At 48.2% G+C, this 27,561-nt stretch overlaps 6 protein-coding genes across 18 annotated transcripts in view; 3 read left to right on the top strand and 3 right to left on the bottom strand.

Moving 5' to 3' along the window:
• DCTN5 (dynactin subunit 5) overlaps nt 1–2,818 on the top strand; it is a 29,182-nt gene extending 26,364 nt beyond the window's left edge. The window contains exon 6 of the mRNA XM_050773847.1: nt 295–2,818. Within this exon, the coding sequence (XP_050629804.1) occupies nt 295–392 (98 nt within the window). The 3' untranslated portion in view covers nt 393–2,818. The remainder of the gene's footprint in view (nt 1–294) is intronic.
• NDUFAB1 (NADH:ubiquinone oxidoreductase subunit AB1) overlaps nt 1–27,561 on the bottom strand; it is a 1,133,838-nt gene that overhangs the window by 81,954 nt on the left and 1,024,323 nt on the right. The window lies entirely within an intron of this gene.
• The window catches only part of CHP2 (calcineurin like EF-hand protein 2), a 256,785-nt gene that overhangs the window by 163,750 nt on the left and 65,474 nt on the right, over nt 1–27,561 (top strand). The window lies entirely within an intron of this gene.
• EARS2 (glutamyl-tRNA synthetase 2, mitochondrial) overlaps nt 1–27,561 on the bottom strand; it is a 174,499-nt gene that overhangs the window by 141,163 nt on the left and 5,775 nt on the right. The gene's annotated exons all lie outside the window — the stretch shown is intronic.
• PLK1 (polo like kinase 1) lies at nt 728–25,020 on the top strand. 3 transcript variants are annotated; one of them, XM_050773835.1, is made up of 12 exons: nt 728–821; nt 5,014–5,127; nt 11,629–12,712; nt 13,451–13,619; nt 14,371–14,515; nt 15,532–15,625; nt 17,357–17,576; nt 22,114–22,269; nt 23,308–23,385; nt 23,905–24,059; nt 24,148–24,330; nt 24,514–25,020. In XM_050773835.1, exons 3-12 carry the CDS (start codon nt 12,305–12,307, stop codon nt 24,715–24,717), a joined length of 1,812 nt encoding a protein of 603 aa, XP_050629792.1. In that variant the 5' UTR covers nt 728–821; nt 5,014–5,127; nt 11,629–12,304; the 3' UTR covers nt 24,718–25,020. The 3 variants fall into 3 exon arrangements, with proteins under 3 accessions (XP_050629792.1, XP_050629793.1, XP_050629791.1); XM_050773834.1 differs by lacking the exon at nt 728–821 and having other exon boundaries at nt 2,910–5,127; nt 11,629–11,743; nt 11,894–12,712; XM_050773836.1 differs by lacking the exon at nt 5,014–5,127 and having other exon boundaries at nt 743–821.
• The window catches only part of ERN2 (endoplasmic reticulum to nucleus signaling 2), a 23,881-nt gene continuing 21,276 nt past the window's right edge, over nt 24,957–27,561 (bottom strand). Inside the window, exons 18-22 of the mRNA XM_050773861.1 lie at nt 26,837–26,984; nt 26,616–26,743; nt 25,951–26,074; nt 25,799–25,866; nt 24,957–25,712 (exon numbers count right to left, since the gene is read on the bottom strand). Of these exons, the coding sequence (XP_050629818.1) occupies nt 25,500–25,712; nt 25,799–25,866; nt 25,951–26,074; nt 26,616–26,743; nt 26,837–26,984 (681 nt within the window). The 3' untranslated portion in view covers nt 24,957–25,499. The remainder of the gene's footprint in view (nt 25,713–25,798; nt 25,867–25,950; nt 26,075–26,615; nt 26,744–26,836; nt 26,985–27,561) is intronic.

Genomic DNA, 27,561 nt, shown 5'->3' with positions numbered 1-27,561 from the left:
AGAATCATCATTCAGATTCTTTGGGGAGGCATTTGGCCATTCTACCGTGTCCTGCATCTCTGCTTTTGCAGAGGAGGAAGGAAAGACTTTTGTTTAGTACTTTCTCCATATTGGGGTCCTGCTGTGAAAAAGTTTAGCTGTTCTTAGCAAGCGCTGGACCAGAACAGCCCCAGCAATTGTTTAAGTGATTGTCAGACATGCATCTGATTGAAGTGAGAGGGATATTGCCAGAGAAATATCTTAATCTCTTGTAACTTCTTTAAGCTTGTTAGAGCTGGGTCTTTCTTTCCCCAGGACTCTTCTCAGGGGAGCTCCCGGAGTGCACTCAGGAGCTGATGATTGACGTCACCAAGAGCTACTACCAGAAGTTTTTGCCGCTGACACAAGTCTAGCATCTCTGCCTCATGTCTTGAATCTGCTTGAGCTCTAAGATGAACCTGAGGACAAAGTGAGCCAGTCAGCACCTAGAAAAAACTCTCTTGTGTTTGACATCTACCACCCTCCTCCTTTTAAAAAATTTCTTTAGAATTTCTCAATCCTCAAGGCTCTAACCTCTTAAGAATTTACTAACAGACAGACTATCTGGAGGAGTTGTCTTCAAATGCTGTGCTTACACCTTATCTGTGAACAGTCACTTTGTACCATTATCTGTGGAACACAGAATCATCTGTTCCCAACGCTCCAGCCCCTTGGTCCTGTGGATGGCTGGATCCTGCCTGAAACGGATCTGCAGAGCAGCAGCATCCTTCCGGTGTGGAGGCTGTGTAGCTGGTGTGCTGCTCATGGCCATACACTACCCATGCTGAGAGCCTCTCACACAGGTAATGCCCAGCTTTTCTGCTGCTAACACATTTGGCCAGTTGTTGGCAATTGTTCATAATCCTGGGAAAGGTGTTTGTGACTTTTCAGAGCCCAGATTCCTGTTGGCTCTTAAAACTTGAGGGTAGGGGTGATTAGTGTTTCTTTCCTTCCCAAAATGACCTTAGCTGTCCTAGGGTAGTTAGTAAAAGACTTTTTAGCATTTTGACCTGGGGCCTTTGGCTTTCACTAAAAGTGGGGACCTCAGCATCCCAGATTGTAATTTTGCCAAGTGTTAGATTTGAGTCTCTCATGTGAATGCATTAGTCAGGCAGTTACTCCTTGCCTCAAGGTACTTACCTTATTTCATTGAAGACACCGCATTTGTGAACTCTTGCTCCCTGGCCTAGAACCATTCAACCTACCCTGTATTTGCCATAAACTCCACAATTCACACCAAAATGTCTGTACTCAGAGTCCATTCGCATATATACATGAAGGGCTCGTAAAATCAGTTTGTGGGCACAGAGCCCAGGAGTAAATGAAGTTGCTAGGGCTGTTCTTACCATCTCCTTCTGACCAGATAGCACAATCTTTCCTGGTTCTGCTCTGACCTCTTAGCTTAGAAAGAAGATTTAGAAGTTAGAGGCTAAGCAGGTTGTCTTTGCTTAATGCTCTGATCTGCAAGTGAATAGGGCAGAACAGTTCAGTCTTGAAGGTTAGAATTTAGCAAGAGCTATCCTGACCTAATATCCAATTGTGGGGGTTGCAAAACAGAATAGCTGTATGTAATCATTGCCACTAGTTCCATCTAGAATTCCTTTCTAGTTTGTCATTTTTTAAATGTTTATACATTAAAACCACCAAAATAAATAGCTTCTCCATGCATTTAGGGCCATGACAGCTGACAGCTCCAGACCTACATCCTCCCAGCTTGGGGGCCCTGAATGAAAGGTTTCTTCCCTTCCGGTTCTAATTTGGAAATTCCCAAAGTTCTCAATAGTTTGTTGTGAGTTCCATGTCCTCTTGGGTCAGTCACTATGGCCATGCGTGTTTGGCCACATGATTAATCCAGTCTGGGTCATGACCTTTTCTTCATCCAAAACAAAATGGTGGGAAGACGAAAACAATAGCTACTACAAACAATAGGAGTTTATAATTATGTGCTGATGTATTCGAAGATGTGTTGACAGTAGTGAGTGTGTATCCTAGGAAAGGCGAGCTGGACTCTGTCTCCATGGTGGCTCTCACCCCAGGGACCTAGGAACAGCCTGTCACCACATAATTACTTTTATAACCCTAGAGAAGAAAATCTCCTTATCCTCAGAATACTTCCAGAACAGCCAAATGGGAAGGACCTTGGTTGGGACTCTTTCCAGTTCACTTGGGGCAGAAAGAATTTATGGCTCATATAGCTGAAAAGGATGGGCTAGATTGGGCTTCAGGCTGCATCCCAGGACTCCAAACTGGGATCTGTCTCTTTGGCTCTCAGCTCTGCTTTCATTTGAGTTGGCTTTATTCTCGGGCTTCACAGTGTGGCCGGCCCCACAGCACCAGTTTTTGATAAAAAGAGCTCCCCTTTGCTGACAGAACTGCTGGATTTGGTTCTCATTGGTCCAGACGAGGAAGGTATCCAGCCTCAAGTCATCATTGTAGCCAGGAAGATGGAATACACCGAATGGACAGGCCTGGCATGTACCCACAGAGACTGAAAGTTGGTGCTGGTGGTTGTGGCAGATGATATTACCTGAAGAAGGGACGAATGGGTGCTGGGCAGGAAAAAGCATCAGCTGTCCAGTTCAGGCCTCTCTTCTTTCCCTGGTGTCTTCATTTTCCTCCCTCTCCCTGCTGTCCCTTAACCCTCTGCCCAGTCTCTCATTACTCCTGGTCTTGGGAGGTACCTTCTGAGGATACTCCACTGGGGGTACCTGAGCCTGGATTAGAGGGCAGGGGGAGAATACTGCCTAGCCAAAGTGGGTGTTCAATAAAGAACCATTTGGAGATGGTCTTCTGTCTGGAACTGCTTCCTTTTTATTTTATTTTTTTCCTCCAGATGAGCTGACTGGGCCATGGAACTGCTTCCTTATGATGCCCATAGCACCTTACCAAGGGGCCCTTATCAATAGAGTTTTAGTTATGTACCTGTGTTCTTGTCTGAACCCCCACTAGCTGTGAGCTCCTGAGGAGTCAGGCCTGAGTCTGTGGGTCATCTGGCACATCCTTAATAGAATGATTGCCTGGATGCGACCACCCTCACCCCCCACCCTCACATACCCCACCAGCATGCCTCAGACCTTACTCCAGCTCCAGATAAGTCTCAGATTGCAGGACCCCTGGTGCAGGGAACAAAGGTGAATGATTGTCCTGTGAGCCTCCTGTTGACTGATTCTGTTTTACATGGCTGCACAGAACCCTGTGGTTGTTTGGGGTTGGTGGTGGCTTCTGTATTAGTCACTTCTGCATGAACGAGTTCACTCAGGATCTGAGGCCACAGTTCCTTTCTTAGTCACTCACCCATCTGGCATACTTGAAATTAATCAGACAAACATTGTTCCTAGTTAACATATCCTTGGAAGTTTCTCAGCTATAAGGAAGAGGTCTTGGTGGCTAGGGGACCTTTCTCTGTATCCTGTTCTACCCAGTGAGAGCCTAGAGGGTGCTGCCCAGCCACATTCTGGCTAGCCTCAGCTATTCTCCTGAAAAAAATTGGCATCTGACAACCTGGATGGTGACTATAGGTAGTCAAATCCAGCTGACTGGTCTCCTAGGATCTTCTATGGAGCTGCAAGGCCCCTGAAATGATACTGGCAGTGTTGGGACAGCATGTCCAAAGACCTGATTTTTTCAGAACCGGTCTCAGCAAAATGTCTTGCCAGCTTCTACAGTTCCCCTAAGTACATGATAACTGAAACCCTTCTAGAGCCCCCCAGCAATGGGCTTGTGCTTTTAGTAGAATATGTGCTTGCTGGCATTTAGGGGTAAGAAGGTAGGCCCCTCACCATTTCCTGTACAGAGAAAAGAGACACCATCACTCATTTATTCATTTAACAAATGCTCTCCAAGCCACTACTAGGTGCCAAGCACTGCTAGGTCCTGGGGATACAGTGGAGACTGAGATGGAGCCAGTTCTTGCCCATAGGGATCTCACAGCTTAGTGAGGGAGAAAGCCAAAGAATCAAAATACAGAGAGGGTCTGAGGGGTCCATTTTGAGAGCCATCATAGTGGTGAGGAGCATGAGTGCTAGAGTTGGGCTGATCAAATCCCAGCCTGCCATTGGCTAGCCTTGTGACTTTGAGCAAGTTATCTTATTTCGTGGAACCTCAGGTTTCTCTTCCGTAAAACGGGGAAGTTGGATAGGGTTATTATAAGGATTGAAATGCATTTATACTTGTAAAGCATAAGTACTGGCTCAGGGTCAGCACTCAATAAATGGTAGTTATACCTACTTTTATTAGGAAGTGATAAACCTTGAGCAAAACCCCTTAGAGTATAAGGCATAATATTCTTACATATTTTTAAAATTTAAAAGTAAAAACATCTTGATCTTTATAATCAGTCCACCACAAAGAAGAGATGGAGAAATCACCCTTCCTTGTTTTGTTATCTATGGGGTGCAAACATTTAATCCTCCCAACTGTCAAAAAAGTAGGGATTTTCACAGCCTGTTTTACAGCAGAGGAAACTGCTATTCAGAGAGGTTAAGTAAATTTGCCCAGTGTTATACATCTAATAAATGGCTGAGCTGGAATGAAGGCCAGTTCTTATTTGGCTGCAAAATTCATGTTTTATGCAGCTCCTCCAGTATCTTGGCCTCCAAGGTAGCTGGCTCTGAACACTACCCTTGCAGCCCAGTCAGCCAACCCTTTGCTCTCCTGAAGCTTTTGCTGGCGGGCCAGCCCCACCTGCTTTCCTTGTGCGCTCTGACTTGGACCCTGAAGTGAGAAGAGTTGGCACAGGACATCTTACTTCCCTGAAAGCAGTACCTGGACTTTTCTGTATCTTCACAACCACTGGGCATTGGGCAAATGGGTCATGCAGATGAAAATCATCCAAGAAAAGAGACACGGGAGTGAAATTCACACCCGCTCTGGCTTTCAGACCGTGGGTCTGAACATTAGCCCATGGTGTTTCTTGGCTGTACTGACCTGTGCCATTTCAGCTGCATTCTTCTCAGTTGGTGTTGTCTGCTGGCTGCTCTTTCTGATTTCCCACAGGAGCAGTAAGAGCCTGAGGAAGAGTAGGGTCAGAGGAGTCTGGGAGAATGAGGAAATATGAGAGCCCCAGGAACTGAAAAGGCCTGTGAGAGACTCTGAGCTTCCTGGGAACAGGTACAGGTTCTTTTTATTTCAATAATAACAGAAACAAGTGTCAAAACCATGTGCCTGTACTATTTGGAGTGCTGTCCTTGCAGAATGTACTTACAAGAACCTTAGGAAATAGGCACATCATCTCCTGGATAGAATCCTAGGAAATGGGCACTATAATGGGCACTTTATCCCCATTTTATAAACATGGAAATTGAGGCACAGAGAGATTAAATACTTTCCCAAGGTCATACAGCTAGTGAGAGAGGAGCTGGCATTTGAACCCGGAGGTTTCAGTCTGTGAGTTTAACCGATAGATCATACTGTGTTTTGGTAAGGAGGGAGGAAGCAAGCAAGTGAACAAATGAGTCTGGGGTTTAGGACTTGCCAGATAAACAAGGCCCAAGAGGCAGTGTGCAGGTGGATGTTCTTGGGAGTCAGCAGAGCTGGGTTGGAATTCAGGCTTTGCCGTCTGCTGGCCATAAACCTTGGGTGAATAACCCAAGGTAAATGAGATCATCTCTAAAACTTTTAGCCCTGTGTGTGGCGCATAGTAAATACTCAATAAGGGTTCACTGTTAGTATTATTGTTACTGGTAACATACAAATAGATTGTATTAATGGACCATAATTGCAACTGTATAAAACAAATTCCATGTTGACAAGGATTAGAAGGGAATATGAGAATGTGGAAACAGCTATGAAAAGACATAAGAGAATTAGGAGCATTTTCTTTAATACATCCTCATTTTTTTTTTTTTTTAACTTTCTTGTATTTGTTCATTTTTTAAGTCTTACCATGTTGCCCAGACTAGTCTTGAACTCCTGGGCTCAAGCGATCTTGGCCTCCCAAAGTGCTGGGATTACAGTCATAAGCCACTGTGCCTGGCCATTTTTTAGTAAACATTTCTAATGGAACGAGTAAAACATACATGCAGTGGGTGCTCAGCAGGCCTTGAGTGTATGAATGAAAAATATTTAAACTTGTTTTTACTGGTTGATTTCATTGCTTAAAAAACATACCTTAGCTGGACACAGTGGCATGCGCCTGTAGTCCCAGCTACTCATCTCTTAAAAACAAAGTTTTATGCTTGTTAATTTCATAAATGTTAGAGGAATCACCCCAATCAAATAAAGCTTCTCAAAAATAAAATACGAAAGGTGTTAGTGGGATTCAGCTTTCTAGTTTTTTGCCCCTAGTGGATGGGTTGGAATTTAAATTCTTCGGATATTGGAACCAGAACAGGCCTGTAACTGATGATTTTTGCTGTGATTCATGCCTGTTGGAGCCTCTGGAAAGAAGGAGACAACATGTAAAGAGAAGCAATCTGTTTGGAAAATGAAAATACAGTTAAATTGCTAATGAGCCCTTGTCAAAATCAAATGTCTACCCTTAGAGGCTGATAATTGTCTAGTCTAATATGCATTGTTTTTTTTGAGTGGGTTAATTGGATTCTAAGACCAACAAGATAAAAAGGCAGCCTTGCATGTCACTTGAACCACAGCTGTCTGGCCACGCAGCATGCCTTCACTGCTGCTGAAGAAAAGCAGCTGGCTTGTTCAGAATCTCAAATTCCCAGATCCTAATTGCCTGGCCCTGACTCTAAGCTGAAACCTGCTACTGTGTGCCATGAGCCTCAACGCGGGCTATGCTGAACTGAAAGCAGACACAGGCTCAATGACCAGGACTTAGACGTTGGGGCCGTTGGAGATTAAGGACCCCCTCCGTGGAGTGCTAAACTATGAAAACATCCTGGAACCTGGCTGAAAAGGGCTTATTCTTTAATGGAATCCATCTAAGATCAAGTTGCTGATAGGCTGTTTGTCTCTAATACAGAGGCTAATTGCATTCCTAACTTCTAATATTTGCCAAAAGCTGCAAGATGGGGAAGAGCACATCACAAGGACTGTGACCCTTCCTCCTGCTTTTGACAGACCAGACTCGAACCTTCTCTGGGGTTTCTGTCACTGCTGTTGACTTGTTGCATTCAGCTTTTGGGATTAGTTGCAGCTTGCAACAGTGGACTGACAGCCTGACTCTACTTCCCTCACTTTTCTCCCAGCACACACAGCTTAGTAAGGTAGGTGGATTATTGAAATGTAGCTGTCCCCAGAAAGGTATTAGGCTTTTTTTAGGCTGCTCATTGAATAATCAGGACAAAAGGGGTGGAAGATTATGTAAACACATTTTGAAATTTAAAAAAATTCAGAGTTTCATCCTTTATTCATTTGCTAAGGATACCATAACAAAGTACCACAAACTGAGTGGCTTACACAATAGAAACTTATTTTCCCGCAGTTCTGGAGGCTGAAAGTCCAGGACAAGGTGTCGACAGGTTTGGATTCTTCTGAGGACTCTCTGCTTGGCTTGCAGATGGCTGCCTTCTTAGTATGTTCTCGTATGGTCCCTCTGTCTATGTGTCTGTGTCCTAATAGTCTCTTTTAATAAAGATACCAGTCAGGTTGGATTAGGGCCCATCCTAACAATCCCATTTTAACTTAGTTACTTCTTCAGGGCCTATCTCCAAATATACTCACATTTTGAGGTACAGGTGATTAGGGCTTCAGCATGATTTTTTGTGGGGACACAGTTCAACCCTCCACACATCATGACCAATTCCTGAATGTGTCTTTCTGGTTAAGTTGCACAAAAACATTTATCTACTTGAACTCTAGGATGATGATTAAAAAAAAAAAAGTTGGCGAGGCACAGTGATGGACACATGATCCCAGCACTTCAGGAGGCCGAGGTGGGCAGATTGCTTGAGCTCAGGAGTTCAAGACCAGTCTGGGCAACATGGCAAAACCCTATGTCTACAAAAAATGCAAAAATTAGCTGGACATGATGGCATGTGCCTGTAGTGCCAGCTACTTAGGAGGCTGAGGGTAGAAGGATGGCTTGAGCCCAGGAGGCGGAGATTTGCAGTGAGCCAAAATCGTGCCACTGCACTCCAGCCTGGGCAACAGAGCCAGACCCTATCTCAAAAAAAAATAAATAAATAAACAAAAAAGTTTATCTACAAAAATGCTTTTGTGCCTCTTACATACAAACCCTCCAGAGGAAAGGCCTGGCTGAGAGAAAGAGATGGTTGAAAAAATGCAGTGTTATGATTGCTGAACAGGGCATGACTGTTTTTGTAACATTAGAGAAAATAATTAAAGCCTGGCACCTGGGGAGGCTTGATCCCTAGAAGCCTCCTCTTGCTGAAGGAAAATTCCCAGTGCTTGCTGCCTTTCCATGTGCTGTGAGTGCTTTGAGTTCAGACTGACAACAGAGTGGGTCCAGCTCCCATGCTTTCCATGAAGATCTCCCACAAATGTCATCCATGCTCATGAGATGAATCAACCTGTATCCTGAACAAGCAAAACTGTTTGGGACTCACTGCCTTCAGGCAGTCACTTGGAAGCCAAGAACTCCAGGAACTTTTCAGATGGAACTGGAAACACTAGGGCAGGAGACCTCCCCTGGTGGGAGGTCTGTTCACCTGTACGGCTTGACTAATGGATGTCCTGCTTGAGGTGCCCTAATATTGCAAATTCTTTGTTTCCAGGGGTACCACCTGTGCCCCTGGGACTATGCTTCTGTACATGACCATGACTCTCATGATATCCCCTCAGCCCTGGAAAGCATTTGCGTTAGCTTCCATTTACTGAGCAGAGTTGTACTGTGCCTGAATTGATGCCTCAGGTCAGGTTAAAAAAAAAAAAAAGAGTTTCAGACAGCAGTTAAGGGCCGGGCACAGTGGTTCATGCCTGTAATCCCAGCACTTGGGGAATCTGAGGCAGGCAGATCACCTGAGGTTAGGAGTTTGAGACCAGCCTGACCAACATGGTGAAACCCCGTCTCTAGTAAAAATACAAAAATAAAAAAATTAGCTGGGTGTGGTGGTGTGCACCTGTAGTCCCAGCTACTTGGGAGGCTGAAGCAGGAGAATCGCTTTAACCCAGGAGGTGGAGGTTACAGTAAGCCAGGATCACGCCACTGCACTCCAACCTGGGTGACAGCAAGATTCCATCTCAAAAAAAAGGAATTAAGGAGGAAGCAACCTGGATTTCTAAGATAGACTTTATGGTTAATGGGATTTATTTTAGCTGGTTAAATCTAGGACCCTACCAGGAGGAACTGAGGTCCATACTTCAGATTGGTCTCACCCTTTTGCATGGGGTCCTACTGATAATAATTTTGCTGTAAAGAATCCTCAATAAGGAGATGGACTGTGTGAAAAGAGATGAGAAAGCAGGCCTGTTTGCAAGGCTGGCCCTTGGCTGGCATCTGAAAGCTTGGATTTCAGGAGGGTTCTCATTAATCCCTAAATGATAAGAGTGGTTCACTGTGCCTAAACTGTTTGTACAATGTGGATTATGCCCGACATCTGCCTTCCTTCTGCGAGTCTTGGATTTTCATATGTGTTAGGCAGAGGATGAAGTGACCAGCTCCCAATCAGAGCCCTGAACACTGAGTCTGTAATGAGCTTCCCTTGTACACAACAGTGTGTATGGGTTGTCACAGCTGATTGCTGGAGGAATTGTGTCCTGTGTGACTCTGCTGGGAGAGGACCGTGGGAGGCTTGCACCTGGTTTCCCTGAACTTTGCCCATGCACTTTTTTCCTTTGCTGATTTTGCTTCCTAGCCTTTTGCTGTAGTAAATCATAGCCATAAGTATGATTACAGGCTGAGTCTGTGAATCTCCTAGTACATCATCAGACTAGGAGGTGGTGGTGGCACCCCTGGCACAGGGCACAAGGGAGACTTGCGGGGTGTTTGTCATGTTCTCTTTCTCAATCTGGGTGTGGTTTACAGATGTGTTCAGTTTGTGAAAATTCACTGAGCTCTGTGTACAATTATGATATGTACATTTTTTTCTGTAAGTATATTAAATTCCAATAAAAAGAATTATTCACACCATAGGGGTACTAAATAACTTAATTTTTCAAAGTCTTCCTTTTATTCAGCCAACATTTTAGTAAGTACCCTTTTTTTTTTTTTACCAAGCACTGCTCTGGGAGCTTGGGACATGGGGTGGAAAGGACAGCATCATTGCCTTCATTGCCTTCATTGCCCTTCCCTTTAGCTGCAAGGCAGGTGAAGGATACTTATAGTATGGTTGATTTTTGCTGGGCTCTATGAAGGATCAGAGGGTGCTAAGGAGGCACAGAGAAAGAGCTTCTAACTTAGGTATTTTGCTGTTCCAGGGTTGCCACTCAAGTACCTATAGAACAAAGGGGTGTAAATGGGAACTGTGGCAAACTGAAAGCATGTAGGCACAGAGTTAAGTAGCTAGAGCTGATTTTTTTCAGGAAAGGCCACAAATCCAAATTTTTATGACCTCCTCTTTTAAATGCTGTAAATGTTTTACAATGGCCGGGCATGGCTGCTTATGCCTGTAATCCCAGCACTTTGGGAGGCCGAGGTGGGCAGATCACTTGAGGTCAGGAGTTCAAGACCCGCCTGGCCAACATGGTGAAACCTCTTCTCTACTAAAATTACAAAAATTAGCCGGGCATGGTGGTGCACGCTTGTAATTCCAGCTACTTGAGAGGCTGAGGCGGGAGGACTGCTTGAACCTGGGAAGCAGAGGTTGCAGTGAGCCGATATCTGTGCCACTGCACTCCAGCCTGGGCGTCAGAGCAAGACTCCGTCACACACACACACACACACACACACACACACACCCCTGGGCGTCAGAGCAAGACTCCGTCTCACACACACACACACACACACACACACACACACCCCTGGGCGTCAGAGCAAGACTCCGTCACACACACACACACACACACACACACACACACACACACACACACACCTGGGCGTCAGAGCAAGACTCCGTCACACACACACACACACACACACACCCCTGGGCGTCAGAGCAAGACTCCGTCACACACACACACACACACACACACACACACACACACCCCTGGGCGTCAGAGCAAGACTCCGTCACACACACACACACACACACACACACACACACACCCCTGGGCGTCAGAGCAAGACTCCGTCACACACACACACACACACACACACACACACACACACACACACACCCCCCTGGGCGTCAGAGCAAGACTCCGTCACACACACACACACACACACACACACACACACACACACACCTGGGCGTCAGAGCAAGACTCCGTCACACACACACACACACACACACACACACACACACACCTGGGCGTCAGAGCAAGACTCCGTCACACACACACACACACACACACACGGGAGGCCAAACAAAACCCTGCAAGACACATTTGGCTATGACCTGCCAGTTTGCTAGGCATTCTTCCAACCTGCCGTCCCTCTGACCAAGAAACTGAGTGTCCACTATTTTAGGCCCTGGGAAATTCAGTAGCGAGCAGGCCAGACAGCTTCCTTGCATCATGGAGGACTCTGGTACTGTGCTTCTCCAACTTCAGGATGTGTAGGAATCACCTGAGCAGTCTTGTTGAGAGGCGGACACTGACTCGGGAGGTCTGGAGTAGGGCCTGAATGTTTGCCTTTGCGGTTCTAACAAGCTCTCAGGTGATGGCGATGCTGCTGTTCCATGGCCCCTTCTTTAAGCAGCGTTGCTTTGTAATCCGGAGGAGCTCAGAAGCGGCAGTTATTTGAAGGAGCAGACTAGCCATGAAGGTATGTTTGGCAAGCACACTTTTACTTAGATTTTAGTTCAGTTCGGGTGGCTTGGCTGAGAGCTGACGGCATCGGGAGGCGGATGCTAAGGCTTTCTTAAACGACCTGCTGGCATGCCAGTTCCCTACTCTTAGATTGCTTATATTCTAGGTGGGGTGGAGGTGGAGGAAGATTTAAGGAAAAGCTTCCTGGAGGAGGCGCAAGCGAACTGCAGGAGCTTTCCCGGACGCCCGAGAAAGGGAGAAACCCCGAAGGAATTCCTCCCCTCTCGGGGCTGGGTCTCCGCATCCACGCCGGATTTGGTTTCCCAGGCTATCCCACGTGTTCGGGCGTCCCTGTCAATCAAGTTTTTCCCCGGCTGGGTCCGGGTTTAAAGGCAGCTGCTGCGCAGGGCGCTCCCATGGTGCCGCGCGGCGGGCGGGTTTGGATTTTAAATCCCCGCGGCCAATCAGTGGCGCGCAGGCTTTTGTAACGTTCCCAGCGCCGCGTTTGAATTCGGGGAGGAGCTGAGCGGTGCGGAGCGTCTGCTCGGATCCAGGTCTGCAGAGCAGCTCCGGGAGCATGAGTGCGGCGGTGACTGCAGGGAAGCTGGCACGGGCACCGGCCGACCCTGGGAAAGCCGGGGTCCCCGGAGTTGCAGCTCCTGGAGCTCCGGCGGCGGCTCCACCGGCGAAAGAGATCCCGGAGGTCCTAGTGGACCCACGCAGCCGGCGGCGCTATGTGCGGGGCCGCTTTTTGGGCAAGGGTGGCTTTGCCAAGTGCTTCGAGATCTCGGACGCGGACACCAAGGAGGTGTTCGCGGGCAAGATTGTGCCTAAGTCTCTGCTGCTTAAGCCGCACCAGAGGGAGAAGATGTCCATGGAAATATCCATTCACCGCAGCCTCGCCCACCAGCACGTCGTAGGATTCCACGGCTTTTTCGAGGACAACGACTTCGTGTTCGTGGTGTTGGAGCTCTGCCGCCGGAGGGTGAGTGTCGCTGCTGGTTAACTGGAACTGCCTGCGGGGCAGTTGGAGCGCCCAGACCTGGAGCTGCTGGAAAGAGTGCCCAGGAAGGGAGTACCTGGGACTTGGAGCTGCTAGAGAAGGGTGCTGGGAGCCTCCCTCTTAGGTATGGAAAGTGCCTTTGGTAAGGGCTTCTTGGCTCTTGGAGCTGCTAGAGGACGGGGTTCCAGTGAAGTGGAGTCTGAGTCATGTTGCTGATAGGGAGGTCAGCTTCTGGACGCGAGGTACTTGGGGGGAGGGGTGCTGGTAATGGACGCTAGGGCCCTGGAGTGGCCAGGGAGGAGTCCCAGGTTAGTGATGCCGGGCACTGGGAGCTTCCGGAGTGTAGCTGGGTCAGTGAGGGGGTAGTTGGAGCTAGACTTCGGGCCTTCCGAGGGAGATAAGAATCAGGAAAGGGATCTGCTGCTGGGGACTTCCGGAGTGGGGCTGAGAGAGGACCCCCAGGTAAGGGAGAAAGCTAGTAGGAGAAGGGGTGCTGTGAATGGTTGTGGACAGTGTTAAGGCAGGGTCCAGATGCCAGTTGTCCTGGAGAAGGAATGGGGTGGGAGCATAGGGAAGGGAGAAACCCACCAAGACCCCTCTTTCATCCTTTGGGAGTCCAGAGTCCAATCCTGTGCTTCCTTTGCCTGGTAACCCTCTCCCTTCCCCACCGGCCTCAATACCACCTCCCCATCCCTCCTGCCCTCTCCTTCCCATCCACAGTCTCTCCTGGAGCTGCACAAGAGGAGGAAAGCCCTGACTGAGCCTGAGGCCCGATACTACCTAAGGCAAATTGTGCTTGGCTGTCAGTACCTGCACCGAAACCGAGTTATTCACCGAGACCTCAAGCTGGGCAACCTTTTCCTGAATGAAGATCTGGAGGTGAAAATAGGTGAGTTGCTGAGCCTGCAGGGGTGCTTGACATCACTCCAAGAGGCTGGAATTTGGAGGAGGCTGGGAGAAAGGAAGGAGACCAGGAGGAAGGAAGAGGATGGTGGGAAGTTTGGGCTGTTGATTGCCTCTAGAATTCTCTCTTTAGTCCAGAAATTTCAAACAAAGAACCCACAAGTCAGTATCTTGCCTACAGATGCATTATTTTTTGTGCCCCAATACAGCATTTTTCTTTTTTTACAAAGAATTTGAATTTGTTTTTATTTTTTAAATTGGAAGGTTTGACATAAAAATTTTGATTTAGAGCTCCTTTTAAACAGTCATGAAAGCTCCAGTAATACGAGGACAGCATTTTCTTAGGGCAGTCCTTTGCTGGGCTGGAAAGCAGCTGTCCCCTTCAGACTTGTTTGCCACAGTCTCTACTCCTCCCTATTACTTCTTCACAGACTTGCCAAGTCTTGGAGGTTAACTTGCTTGATCCTTGAAGACACTGGAGTTTTGCTATCCCTGCCAGTTCCCGTTTCGAAGTATAGCCCCTTTCTAAGGGGAGGGGTGAGAAGGATCACTGGAGGCACCTCCCTGGTGTCAGCATGGCGGGAAGATTCCTGGGCAAGCCTTGCTGCGTACAAGGAGCAGAAGCTTGTGGGATCAAATGGCCCTGGTTCTTGATAGTCAAACCTTAACTAGCCTTCTGCATTGACAGATGGCAGAGCCTGGCATCTAAGTACCCGCTCTTCCTCCCTCTGTCCCAGGGGATTTTGGACTGGCAACCAAAGTCGAATATGACGGGGAGAGGAAGAAGACCCTGTGCGGGACTCCTAATTACATAGCTCCCGAGGTGCTGAGCAAGAAAGGGCACAGTTTCGAGGTGGATGTGTGGTCTATTGGGTGTATCATGTAAGTTGGGAGTTATCTCTGGATCTACCTGGTCTCAGCAGGGGCAACTTTGGGACATCCTACCTGGCTGACCTTTTCTGTGGACCTTTCGGCCTGCTTTACAGCAAACCTACTGCAGGGAACAGGTTACCCCCAAACAAAGCCTAACTGCCATATCTTTCCCTGTCACTGGTGTATCCTGTTGGATTTCTGCAGCCTAGGACATGGGGGAGGAGGAGGGGGAGGAGAAGGAGGAGGAGAAGTCGTCTCCACAACCTTACTCTAGTCCTTTGCTAGAGTGGTCCACAGGGCAGCATCACCATCATTTGGGAACCTGTATGCGGAATCTCAGGACCCAGATTACTGACTGGGTCAGAATCTGGATTTTTTAACAAGGTCCCTTGGTAGTTCCCGTGCACAATAAGGTCTTAAACATTGATGAACATTAGCATGGTGGGGGAAATTAGGCCAGGAGTTACAGATGGAAGGATGACGTGCCAGTGGTCTGTCTGGATTGAGACCATCAGCAGCGGTTGGTGGCAGGCAGAGGCTTGGGCCTTTTCAGGTATTACCTTTCTTGTTTGGGGCCTAGGTACTGGAGAGTTAGAAATGAGTTGTAGCAGTGACTTTCATACATCTTCGCAGTGGGGTTTTTCCAAATGAAAACTTGAAGACTTAAGTACAGAATTGCTAAAGGTAGAGCTGTTTCTGTAAGTGCAGGTAGCCCTTTGACCTGTTTTGCATGACAGGCAGCCTCTGAGGCCCTTGCAGAGTCCTAGATGACCACAGGCCACAACTAAAAAATCACTGGCCCCTAAGAATCCTAGTCTCACCACGTGTATTCTGCTAAGGGCTCATTCTAGCCAATATCATGGCTCCTGGGGCTGCTCAGTGGACTTGGGGGTTGTCTTCAGGGTCCCCAGAGTTACAGTGAGTGTCCAGAGGATGCCTGGTCTTTGTTCTGACCCTGAGATGATTTCTCTTATGTCTGGGTTGTGGCTGGGAGGCTGGTGCCAAATCCTACCTTGTGCTTACAGGTATACCTTGTTAGTGGGCAAACCACCTTTTGAGACTTCTTGCCTAAAAGAGACCTACCTCCGGATCAAGAAGAATGAATACAGTATTCCCAAGGTGACTAATGATGCTTTAACTTTACATTTATTTTGTTTTCCCCAAAAGCTGTTTATGGAGCCCGGCAATATCCTAAGACCAGAAATAGGTCTATCCCACCTCTAGGATAGCCACAGAGCTTGCGAGGGCCTGTGTCTGAAATTACATACAGAACTTGACATGTATGTGCACATAAGCATTTTTTCTAGGGGGAGAGAGTTGGCAGATTCTCAAGAGATTGGGTAGCCCAAAAGTTGCGTAAAAAGCAAAAAACAAAGGAGGTAGGAAGGAGTAGGAGGCTAAAGTGCTTAAGCTTTGGAAATGGATTATCTTAATTCAAATGGATTCTGCCACTTAGCCAGATCACATTGGGCAAATGGCCTGCATCTTCTTTTTTTCTTTTTTTCTTTTTTTTTTTTGAGGTGGAGTTTTACTCTTGTTCCCCAGTGCAGTGGCATGATCTTGACTCTCGACTCACTGCAACCTCCACCTCCCAGGTTCAAGCGATTCTCCTGCCTCAACCTCCCAAGTAACTGGGATTACAGGTACCCACCACCTCGCCTGGCTTTTTTTTTTTTTTTTTTGTATTTTTAGTAGAGATGGGGTTTCACCACGTTGGCCAGGATGGTCTCGAACTCCTGACCTCAGGTGCTCCACCCGCCTCAGCCTCCCAGAGTGCTGGGATTACAGGCATGAGCCACCATGCCCAGCCTGGCCTGCATCTTCTGAACCATAGTTCTCGTCTATAAAGTGGAGTTCCTGCCTTGGAGCACCTCACAGAGTGCCTTACATGTAGTAAGTGCTCACAGAATTATGAATCACTGAATCCCAGGGCTTCCTAATGGCATAGTGGTGTGCAATTTCCTTTTTTTTTTTTTTTTTTTTTTTTTTTGAGACAGAGTCTCACTGTATCGCCCAAGCTGGAATGCAGTGATGCGATCTCGGCTCACTGCAAGTTCCCCCTCCTGGGTTCACACCATTCTCCCGCCTCAGCCTCCTGAGTAGCTGGGACTACAGGTGCCCGCCACCACACCCGGCTACTTTTTTTGTATTTTTAGTAGAAAGAGAGTTTCACTGTGTTAGCCAGGATGGTCTCAATCTCCTGACCTCGTGATCTGCCCGCCTCAGCCTCCCTAAGTGCTAGGATTACAGGCGTGAGCCACCGCACCTGGCCATGGTGTGTATTTTCACAACCACCAACAGAAATGCATTTAAAGGAATAGCTGGTTCCTGCAGAAGCCTAGCACACAGCCAGTTTGAAGTGTAGTGTCCTTGTGTGAAGCCAAGAGGCCTGTCACCATAAGGACGGACATAGTAAATCCATCACAAAGTGTCAGTTCACTGTCAGAGACAGCATGGAATCAAGCCAACTAGACAAGGCCTTCACCCTCTCTGTGCCTCACTTTCCTCCTCTGCAAAAAAGGGATGATAATAGAGCCCCACCCCTTAGATGTATTAGTGAGGGCTAAGTGAGCTAAGTACAGGAGTGCTTAGAATGCTTTCCTGGCACATAGTAAGTGCCAGGAAAGTGAGTTGGTGCTAGGCCACAGTCCATTGACCCTTCTGTCAAAGGTGCTCAGTAAAGCCGACAGTGGAGAAGTTGGCATTGAACCAAGTTGTGAACCACTAACCTGGGGTGTATTTGAGACTGGGGACTGCGTGTGGTCTATTGGCCTGCAGCCCCTTTGAGGCCGTACTGTACTCCGGGTCCCCTTCACATTCTGCTTATGGCTGTCCCTCTCTCTGCCCTAGCACATCAACCCCGTGGCCGCCTCCCTCATCCAGAAGATGCTTCAGACAGATCCCACTGCCCGCCCAACCATTAATGAGCTGCTTAACGACGAGTTCTTTACTTCTGGCTATATCCCTGCCCGTCTCCCCATCACCTGCCTGACCATTCCACCGAGGTTTTCAATTGCTCCCAGCAGCCTGGACCCCAGCAACCGGAAGCCCCTCACAGTCCTCAATAAAGGTACAACAAGGGTCTGGGTAAGAGAGCAGACTCCCCAGGGAAAGCCCAGGTTGTAGGGGTGTGTGTGGCTTAGTCCCTGGCCCCAAGAGCTCAGGTTTGGTTTAGGACAGACCTCTGTCCTTAAATTCGTGATTCCCATGCCCATCTGCTTAAATTCGTGATTCCCATGCCCATCTGCTTAAATTCGTGATTCCCATGCCCATCTGCTCCTCGGCCTTGCCAGGAAAGACTGACCTTACCATGGCTGGATAAACCTGCTATGCTCAAGAAGAAGAAAATGGACTGAATACCAAGCCTAAAAAATTCTTTCCAATCACTTTAATTAATTAATTTAATTTTTTGGAGACAGGGTCTCTCCTCTGTTTTCCAGGTTGGAGTGTAGAGGCACAATCACAGCTCACTGCAGCTTTCAACTCTAGGGTTCAATCAATCCTCCCATCTCAGCCTCCCAAGTAGTTGGGACTGTCAGGCATGAGCCACCATGCCTGGCTAATTTTTTTTTGTTTTTGTAGAGACAGTGTTTTGCCATGTTGCCTAGGCTGGTCTTGGAACTCCTGGGCTCAAGTGATCCTCCCACCTCCACCTCCCAAAGTGTTGGGATTACAGGCATGAGCTGCTACGCCTGGCCTTCTAACACTTTTTCATGATTCATTGAAAAACATAAAAATTTCCTTTTTTTTTTTTTTTTTTTGAGACAGGTCTGGCTGTTTCCTAGGCTGGAGTGGAGTGGTGTGATCTTGGCTCACTGCAACTTCTGCCTCCCAGGCTCAAGTCATCCTCTCATCTCAGCTGAGACTACAGGCGTGTGCTGCCATGCCTGGCTAATTTTTTGTATTTTTTGTAGAGACAGATTCTCACTTTGTTGCCCAGGCTGTTCTCAAACTCCTAAGCTCAAGCAATCTGCCCGCCTTGGCCTTCCAAAGTACTGGGTTTACAAGTGTGAGCCACTGCACCCAGCCAGCATGAAAATTTTCAAGTACACATATAGAGCATAATGTAATGGATTCCCTCATACTTACCAGATTCAATAATTAGTTATCAGGATTTTGTCAAGTTTGCTTCATTCATTTATTTTTGTTTCTTTGAAGTATTTTTTAAAGTTAACCCCAGGCACTTTGCCATTTTTATACCTATATAAACTTCAGAATACTTCTCTTAAAAAAGATGGACGTTTTCTTAAAAATCAAAAAACCACATGCCATTGCTTAGGTTGTCATTGCTTCTAGGTCTCTTCAGAGAACAGAATTAGGAACTGCATTTGTGGCAGTGGGGGAAGACTGACATTGAGTCTGTGTTGGTATTTCCAAATCACACATTTTTAAACATTTTTTTATATTATTGTAAGCTTATGAAAAACGTAGCAGAGACCAAAAAGACACTCCCATTCTCCCCTTTTGCCCAGATTCACCAGTTAACACTTTTTTTCGCATTTATCAATTGCCCTCTTTTTTCTGAACATTCAAAAGTTGTATACGTCCTACACTTTACCCTTAATGCTTCAGTGTATGCTTCCTATAAACAGATTCTTTTACATAACAATAATACCTGGCACAATTCCCAAGTTCAGGAAATTTAACATTGATACATACTGTCTTACAGTGATTTTCTTTTCCTCCACTGGGGAGTTACTGCTTTTCTTTTGGTAATTTTTAAGTGTCTGATTCAGACACAATATTAATCTGTTTTTACTTGTTTGGTTTATACTCATATTTCTTTTCTCTTAAACTGAAAATCTTGTTCCCTTACATTAATATGCTTAAAATTTTCAACATATATGAGTTCCTATTATTAAATGATATTTTATTTTCTTGCATTTCTAATTGTCTTTAAAGTATATTTCACTAAGGATACATAGTTTTAAAAAGTCACTTGAAATACTTTTTTGCTCTGTGGATTTATCACCAATTTGATGTACAACTTCAGTTCATTTTTCAGTTTTCAATTTTTAGGCATTGGTTTTTCTTAAACTTCATTTTGGAATAATTTTAGGCTTATACAGAAAAGTTGCAACAATAAAAAACTCCCCAGAGTTTCCACATACCTTGCAGCTACTACAGTGGAATTTTTTTTGAGACAGGTCTTAGGACTTGCTGTCACCCAGGCTGGAATGCAGTGGCTCAATCATAGCTCACTGCAGCCTCAACATCCTGGGCTCAAACAGTCCCCGTGCCTCACCCTCCAGAGTAGCTAGGACTACAGGCATGTGCCACTATACCCAGCTAATTAAAATTTTTTTTCTTTGGGAAGCCGAGGTGGACGGGTTGCCTGAGTTCAGGAGTTTGAGATCAGCCTGGGCAACATGGCAAAACCCCATCTCTACTAAGTACAAAAAATTAGCTAGGCATGGTGGTGTGCACCTGTAATCTCAGCTACTCAGGAGACTGAGGCACAAGAATCACTTGAACCCGGGAGGTGGAGGTTGCAGTAAGCCGAGATCTCACCTCTGCACTCCAGCCGGGGCAACAGAGCAAGACTGTCTCAAAAAAAAAAAAAAAAAAATTTTTTTGTAGAGACAAGATCTCACTATGTTGACCAGGTTTATCTCAAACTCCTGCCCTCAAGTGATCCTCCTCTGCCTCCCAAAGTGTTAGGATTACAAGCGTGAGTCACTGTGTCCTGCCTACAGTGATGTTCTAATGGCAATTTTTCTTTTCCTTACTTTTTCTACATTTAATAATTGGAATTCTCCTGTAAGGAAGAGCTGTTCCTTCTCTCCCATTGATTTATTTATTTGGTTATGTCTGAAATAGACTCATGGATATTTTATTCTTTGGGCTATATTTTAAAGGATTACTTATTTCTCTGTTTTCGTTTATTTTTTTTAATTTGAGACAGGGTCTTGCTCTGTTTCCCAGGCTGGAGCACAGTGGCACAGTTGTACCTCACTGTAGCTTTGACCTCCTGGGCTCAAGTGATCCTCCACCCTCAGCCTCCCAAGTAATTGGGACTGTAGGCACGTGCCACCATGTCTGACCAATTTTTTTTTTTTTTTTTTGAGACGGAGTCTCGCTCTGTCGCCCAGGCTGGAGTGCAGTGGCGCGATCTCGGCTCAATGCAAGCTCCGCCTCCCGGGTTCACGCCATTCTCCTGCCTCAGCCTCCCGAGTAGCTGGGACTACAGGCACCCACAACCGCGCCCGGCTAATTTTTTGTATTTTTAGTAGAGACGGGGTTTCACCGTGGTCTCGATCTCCTGAACTTGTGATCCGCCCGCCTCGGCCTCCCAAAGTGCTGGGATTACAGGCGTGAGCCACCGCGCCCGGCCGTCTGACCAATTTTTAAATTTTTTGTAGAGATGAGGTCTTGCCCTGTTGCGCACACTGGTCTCGAACTCTTGAGCTCAAGTGATCCTCCTGCCTCAGCCTCCTACTTTTTTTCTTTCAGTTTTAATTTTTCATATAGCATTTTAAAAACTTAAGGAAATTTTCAGTTACCCAAAGGTGGAGAGAACTGTATGATGAGTCCCATGTTTCATCTATTTTTACTACTTATCAACATTTGGACAGACTTTTTTTATTTATTCCAGCCTCTGCCTTTTTTGTTACTGGAGTTTAAAAAAATTATTATTTACTATTTATTATTATTTATTATTTATTTGAGACAGTCTTGCTTTTTTGCCCAGGCTGGAGTGCAGTGGCAAGATCATGACTTAGAGCAGCCTCCACCTCCTGCGTTCAAGTGACTCTCCCACCTCAGCTTCCCAAGTAGCTGGGACAGCATGTCCAGCTAGTTTCTGTATTTTTAGTAGAGACAGGGTTTTGCCATGTTGCTCAGGCTGGTCTCAAACTCCTGAGCTCAGTCTACCTGCCTTGGCCTCTCATAGTGTTGGGATTACAGGTGTGAGCCACTAGGCCTGGCCTTGCTGGAGTGTTTAAAGCAAATCCCTAATATCTTATTATTTCATACCTAAGTCCCTATCATGGCATTGTTTTTTAATTGAAAACTTAAACATTTTATATTATGCAAGGAGAATTACCACATGTTGGTGGGGGAATAAATAAATAAGGAAAAAGACAACAAAAATAATCTGTGTTTCTACTGCCCAGATATAATCAGCATTAAAATTTCATGTATCTTTTCAAGCTTTTCTTGGTTATAAATAAGCATATAAAGCAAATTTTGGGGTGGAAAAAAATTTCTTGTGTTTTTATTTAAATGCTGACTGAATCCATTCTGTGGATGAACTGAACTACTCAGCCCTTCCATCTGCCTGGATGCTGAAGATGCTTTTAATTCTTTGCTCGAAGCTGGGCAGCTCTGAGCTGCTGTTGCCTTCAAGCTGTTTGCCTGAGTGGCAGGTCGTATCCTGCAGGGCCACATCGTTGGGTCAGAGGCCAGAGCATCTGAAGATCTGTTGCCTCACAGTGAGCACTTGTGCCTGTCACCTGAGCATGGCAGCTGCTGCTCTAATAACCAGGCACTGACTCAGTTTCCCCAAAGCAATGGTAGCTAAGAGAATTTTTCTTTTGGAAGAGTTTCAGCTGTGGCAGGGGAGTCCTATGCCCTTCCCAACGCCCCTGTTTTTGTCACCTTTCTAGGCTTGGAGAACCCCCTGCCTGAGCGTACCCGGGAAAAGGAAGAACCAGTGGTTCGAGAGACAGGTGAGGTGGTCGACTGCCACCTCAGTGACATGCTGCAGCAGCTGCACAGTGTCAATGCCTCCAAGCCCTCGGAGCGCGGGCTGGTCAGGCAAGGTGGGTACTGTGGGGCCCTGGGCGGGGCAGGATTGCTTGGGGCATCTGGAGAAGGCAGGAGGAGCCTTGGCCAACAAAGCACTGGTGACTTGTCCAGGCCCTGTCTCCATAGGACCATTGGTTTCCCCATTTCCTGATATCCGAGGCCCTGCTTGCTGTGGCTCCTGCCTTCTTTTCTGATCCGTCTCTTACTCTAGCACCTCGATGTGCCACCTTCACACGCTGTTTCTTTTGCTCAGTAAGTTCCTGTTGTTTCTTCAAGACCCTTGAAATAACAGACCCAGACGTACTGCAGCCTCAGGGCTTTCTCCCTGGCCCTGGCATGAAAGCACTTCTTCCAGACACCACATGGCTCACACTGTGGCCTCCTTCAAGTGTCTGCTCCGGTGTCACCTCCGTGAGCATCTCCCTGGCCCCTCTGCTGGTGCTTCGCATCCCCTTACCCACTGCATAGTTTTCCATAACACTTCTCACCCAACATAGTCCAACACGTCCTTCTTCTTTGATTGGATTTAAAGTAAGGTGTTTGTTGCATGCACTGAATATAACATTTTAATGTGTTTGCAGCCGGCGTCTGTCTTCACAGTTTCCTAATTACTCCAAACTGGAAAACTAGATGTCTCTGACTCTTACCATGATAGAAGTCACTGGTATTTTGCCCATACTTAATTTGATTAGTCTTTGCCCCTGCAACCACAGTGTAAGCTCTGTGGAGGCTGGGGTTTTGTCTGTTGCTCACTGTACCTGCAACAGTGCCTGGCACGGTAGGCCTTCAGTAAATGGGTCAGTGGAATGAAGGAGTGAGTGGAACTTGGTGCGCTGTGTTGAAACTTTCTGTGTAGAGATGTCTATGCTGCTGCTTGTCTGAGCCTGTTGGCAGCAGAGGCCCTGCTTTGCTCTTCTCTGGGGCCCTAGGCCTCTCAACTGAGCCCAGGTGGTGTGCCCAGCAGGCTTCCTTGTTCCCTGGTGTGGGCCACATGTGTGGACCAGAGAAGAAGAGGCTGGTCTTGACCAATTATCTGTCTGTTTCTGTCTTAGAGGAGGCTGAGGATCCTGCCTGCATCCCCATCTTCTGGGTCAGCAAGTGGGTGGACTATTCGGACAAGTACGGCCTTGGTAGGTTTCTTCCAGAACCAGGTGGGTGACTCAGGCACAGCCAGGTGACCTTTTCAGTTGTTACAGGCTCTGGCCTTTTTGAGCTCCCAGGTACTCTTAGTGCCCTCCTTTCTCCATCCCAGGCCTCCCAATTCCAGCTCCCAGTGCTCCCCGACTCCCCAGCCTTTTTCCCCCACTGCCCAGAGACAGGGTCCTATTCTGTCGCCCAGGCTGGAGTGCAGTGGCACAGTCATGACTCACTACAGCCTCAAACTTCCAGGCTTATGCCTGGCTGCAGGCTCAGCCTCCTAAGTAGCTGGGACTACAGGCATGCACCATCATGCTCAGCTAATTTTTAAAATAGTTTGTAGAGATGAGGTCTCATTACATTGCCCAGACTGGTCTCAAACTCCTAGGCTCAAACAATCCTCCCCCCTCAGCCTCCCAAAGTGCTGGAATCACAGGCATGTGCCACCGCACCCAGCCCCACTCCCCACTTTCTATTCCCCCTTTCTGAGACCTCTCTCCACTGATCCCTAGGGTATCAGCTCTGTGATAACAGCGTGGGGGTGCTCTTCAATGACTCAACACGCCTCATCCTCTACAACGATGGTGACAGCCTGCAGTACATAGAGCGTGACGGCACCGAGTCCTACCTCACCGTGAGTTCCCATCCCAACTCCTTGATGAAGAAGGTAAGTGCCGTCCGGCTATTGCGGGAGTGGGACCTGTGCTGGAGGGCGAGACTCTAATTCTGGAACCCCTCACTTACTTTTCATCCAGATCACCCTCCTTAAATATTTCCGCAATTACATGAGTGAGCATTTGCTGAAGGCAGGTGCCAACATCACGCCGCGTGAAGGTGATGAGCTCGCCCGGCTGCCCTACCTGCGGACCTGGTTCCGCACCCGCAGTGCCATCATCCTGCACCTCAGCAATGGCAGCGTGCAGATCAACTTCTTCCAGGTGAGCTGGATGTCACCAGGGGCAGGAGAGAGCTGGGGTAGGCTCCACGTGCTTGGCAGTGGCCCATGTGAGTTGAGTATGGAGTGAATGGCTCAGGTACCTATAACCTGTTGCGTCTTCCCTCTACTCCCTAACATACACTGGCCTCTGGGATCAGCAATCCCTGCCCCTCTTCTCTTGCAGGATCACACCAAGCTCATCTTGTGCCCACTGATGGCAGCCGTGACCTACATCGATGAGAAGCGGGACTTCCGCACGTACCGCCTGAGTCTCCTGGAGGAGTACGGCTGCTGCAAGGAGCTGGCCAGCCGGCTCCGCTATGCCCGCACTATGGTGGACAAGCTGCTGAGCTCACGCTCGGCCAGCAACCGCCTCAAGGCCTCCTAATAGCTGCCCTCCCCTCCGGACTGGTGCCCTCCTCACTCCCACCAGCATCTGGGGCCCATACTGGTTGGCTCCTGCGGTGCCATGTCTGCAGTGTGCCCCCCAGCCCCGGTGGCTGGGCAGAGCTGCATCATCCTTGCAGGTGGGGGTTGCTGTGTAAATTATTTTTGTACATGTTCGGGTGTGGGTTCTACAGCCTCGTCCCCTCCCCCTCAACCCCACCATATGAATTGTACAGAATATTTCTATTGAGTTCGGAACTGTCCTTTCCTTGGCTTTATACACATTAAACAGATGTGAATCTTCTTTTTCTTGTATTTCCTGAGGGGTGCCAGGGCCTGGGATCCAGGGAACATCTCTGCTTCATCAGCCCCAGGCTGCCCAGCCTCTGCCAGTCTTGTGGGGGGTAGGGGGTGACAGTGTCTGTGGACCAGACTGGAGTGCAGTGGCATGATCCTGGCTCTCTGCAGCCTGGAACTCCTGGGCTCAAGCGATTCTCCCACCTTAGCCTCCCAAGCAGCTGGGACTACAGGCGTGCGCCACCATGCCTGGCTAATTTTTCAAATGTTTTGTAGAGGTGGGGTCTTGCCATGTTGGCCAGGCTGGTCTGGAATTCCTGAGCTCAAGTGATCCTCTCACCTCAGCCTCCCAAAATGCTGGTATTATAGGCGTGAGCCACTGCACCCAGCCTGGCAGTCTTTTCTGATTCTGATTCTGAGGCCAGCCACAGGCTCAGCTCTTCAGCTAGCCAGCATGGAGACCATTTGTGTGGCCTCCGGCCCACCTCACCTCCCTGCAGCCCCAGGGCACGACCCCCTGGCCTCTGAGTCTGGTGGGTAGTAGGGCAGGAAGAGGCTCTCAGAGGCGCAACTCCTCATGACTCGGTGCGTGTGGAGGAGCAGCTGTGGGAAGCGGTTTGTGAAGTACTGGACGAAGCCGTCAGGGACTTGGCCAAGTGCCTGTTGCACCTCAACTGGGAGCTCCCTGTAGTGGTGCTTCTGGGGGTAGGTAGAGCAAGAGAACCCTGGCTCAGCTGCAGCCATGCCTCCCCAAGACCCAGGCCCACCCAGGCCCCAACACATACCTTGTTCCTCACAGCACGGAGCAGGTCTCGCACTGATGTCCCCTTATAGGACCGGAACTTTCTCAGGTCTGTGGACAGGGAATTCAGTGTCCTGAAACTGTCCCTGCTGGGCTCCCCTCCACCGCCCAGGCCCACCTGAGTGTAGCCTCTACCTGTCTGCAGTGGCATGGAGATGTGCTCGTGCCAGTTGTCCCGGACCACCGCGCAGCCTCCTGCCTCCAGTGCCCTCATCAGGGGCTCCTGCTCAGACTCCTTCTCCAGCCAGTCACTGACATCCTGGGGCCCCAGAGAGCTCCTGAGCCTTGTGACCGGGGCCAGATGCCACATAGCCAGGAGTGTGTTGTCTGACTTAGGGGAGTGATTTAGGGTGACTGACAAGGATCATTGCCTCTGGGGGCGTGAAGCTTCTCTATGCCACGCCTCTGTTATTTACCACCAACCTATGAGCTTGGTACTGCTGTCCCCTTTCTACAGATGAGCAAACTGCAGTTCAGAGGCACGAAGTCTCTTGCTCAAGTTCACACAAGTGCAGTGGGCTACTGGCACAGCATGAGTGACGACTCAGGTGGAAAGGAATGGGCTATATTCCCATACAAAGGGCAGCTGGGGCTGGCGAAGCTGGCAGTGAGTGGACCGGAGAGTGCCAAGATGGTGGAGTTTAGGAGTCCAGGCTGGGTCCCAGTTTAGGGAAAGAGCCAGGTTGCCAGGACCAGGTAGCTCTTCCTGTTTTCCCTCAGCCAATCTAATATCCCATTTCTAATTGCCCAGGACCCAAACTTAGGACTTTTGGGGACCATTCCCAAGCTTTCCTTCTGACCTGGAAGAACTGGAGTTGCTTGGCTCTGCTCCAAAAGAAGGGGTGGGCCAGCACCTGGGGGGCAGAGGGGCGTGCCTGTGGCAGCAGGCTCAACATGGCTGCAACCAGGTCCCGGGCAACCACCTTGTCTGGAGGATGGAAGAGGAAGAGAAAAGTCTGCTTCAGGCCTGCCTAGTGTCTTGCCCTTCCTCCCTTCTCTGCCCAGCCCAGGGCTCCCTCACCATGGACCTCTTCCTCCAGGTGAGCCAGACAGGGAACCCCTGTGAGGATGTTTGCCTGGCGATAAAGACTGTCTCCAAAGGGGTGGCTGCCACCAGAAAGCACGTAGTAGAACACGCAGCCTGCAGAGAAGATGTCCACGGCGCTGGTCTGGGACAAGAGAGATGGGCGTAAGAAGGAAATCTCTGCTTCCAGGAAGTCGGCCTGGCTAAATTCTCCCATGGGCTGATAGAGCAGCCAGGGGTTTGGTTCAGACTGGAACTCAAGAAGCTTCCTGAGCAGCATCTCCTTGGCTCTAGATGCTCCCTGCCCACACACACACACACCACTATAGGGGTCCCATGGTTTTCATCCAAAACCTTTGCCCCTGCTGAGCTAGTTCAGGTTTCCAAGCTTCATTCCTGCAGGGTGTAGGCAGGTAACATATGTGGGTGCCAGACATGAGGCAATAAGGCAATCAGGAGGACTGTGGTGACCTGGCATGGGTTCTGTCTGCAGGGGCACCTGGTCCTTAGCTCCAACCCATTGTCACCAGGGGACTCTCCAGGGTGGCAGAGCTGATTTTGTTTTTTTTGAGTTGGGGCCTTGCTCATGTTGCCCAGGCTAGAGTGCAGTGGCACAACCACAGCTCACTGTAACCTCAAACTCCTGGGCTCAAGCAGTCTTTGGCCTGAGTAACTGGGACTACAGGCATGTGTCACCATGCCCGACCAATTTTAAAATTGTT

Source organism: Macaca thibetana, chromosome 20 (assembly GCF_024542745.1).
Source record: "Macaca thibetana thibetana isolate TM-01 chromosome 20, ASM2454274v1, whole genome shotgun sequence".
Taxonomy (NCBI): domain Eukaryota; kingdom Metazoa; phylum Chordata; class Mammalia; order Primates; family Cercopithecidae; genus Macaca; species Macaca thibetana.
The sequence above is the reverse complement of the archived record's forward strand: the minus strand, read 5'-3'. Positions and strand labels throughout refer to the sequence as shown.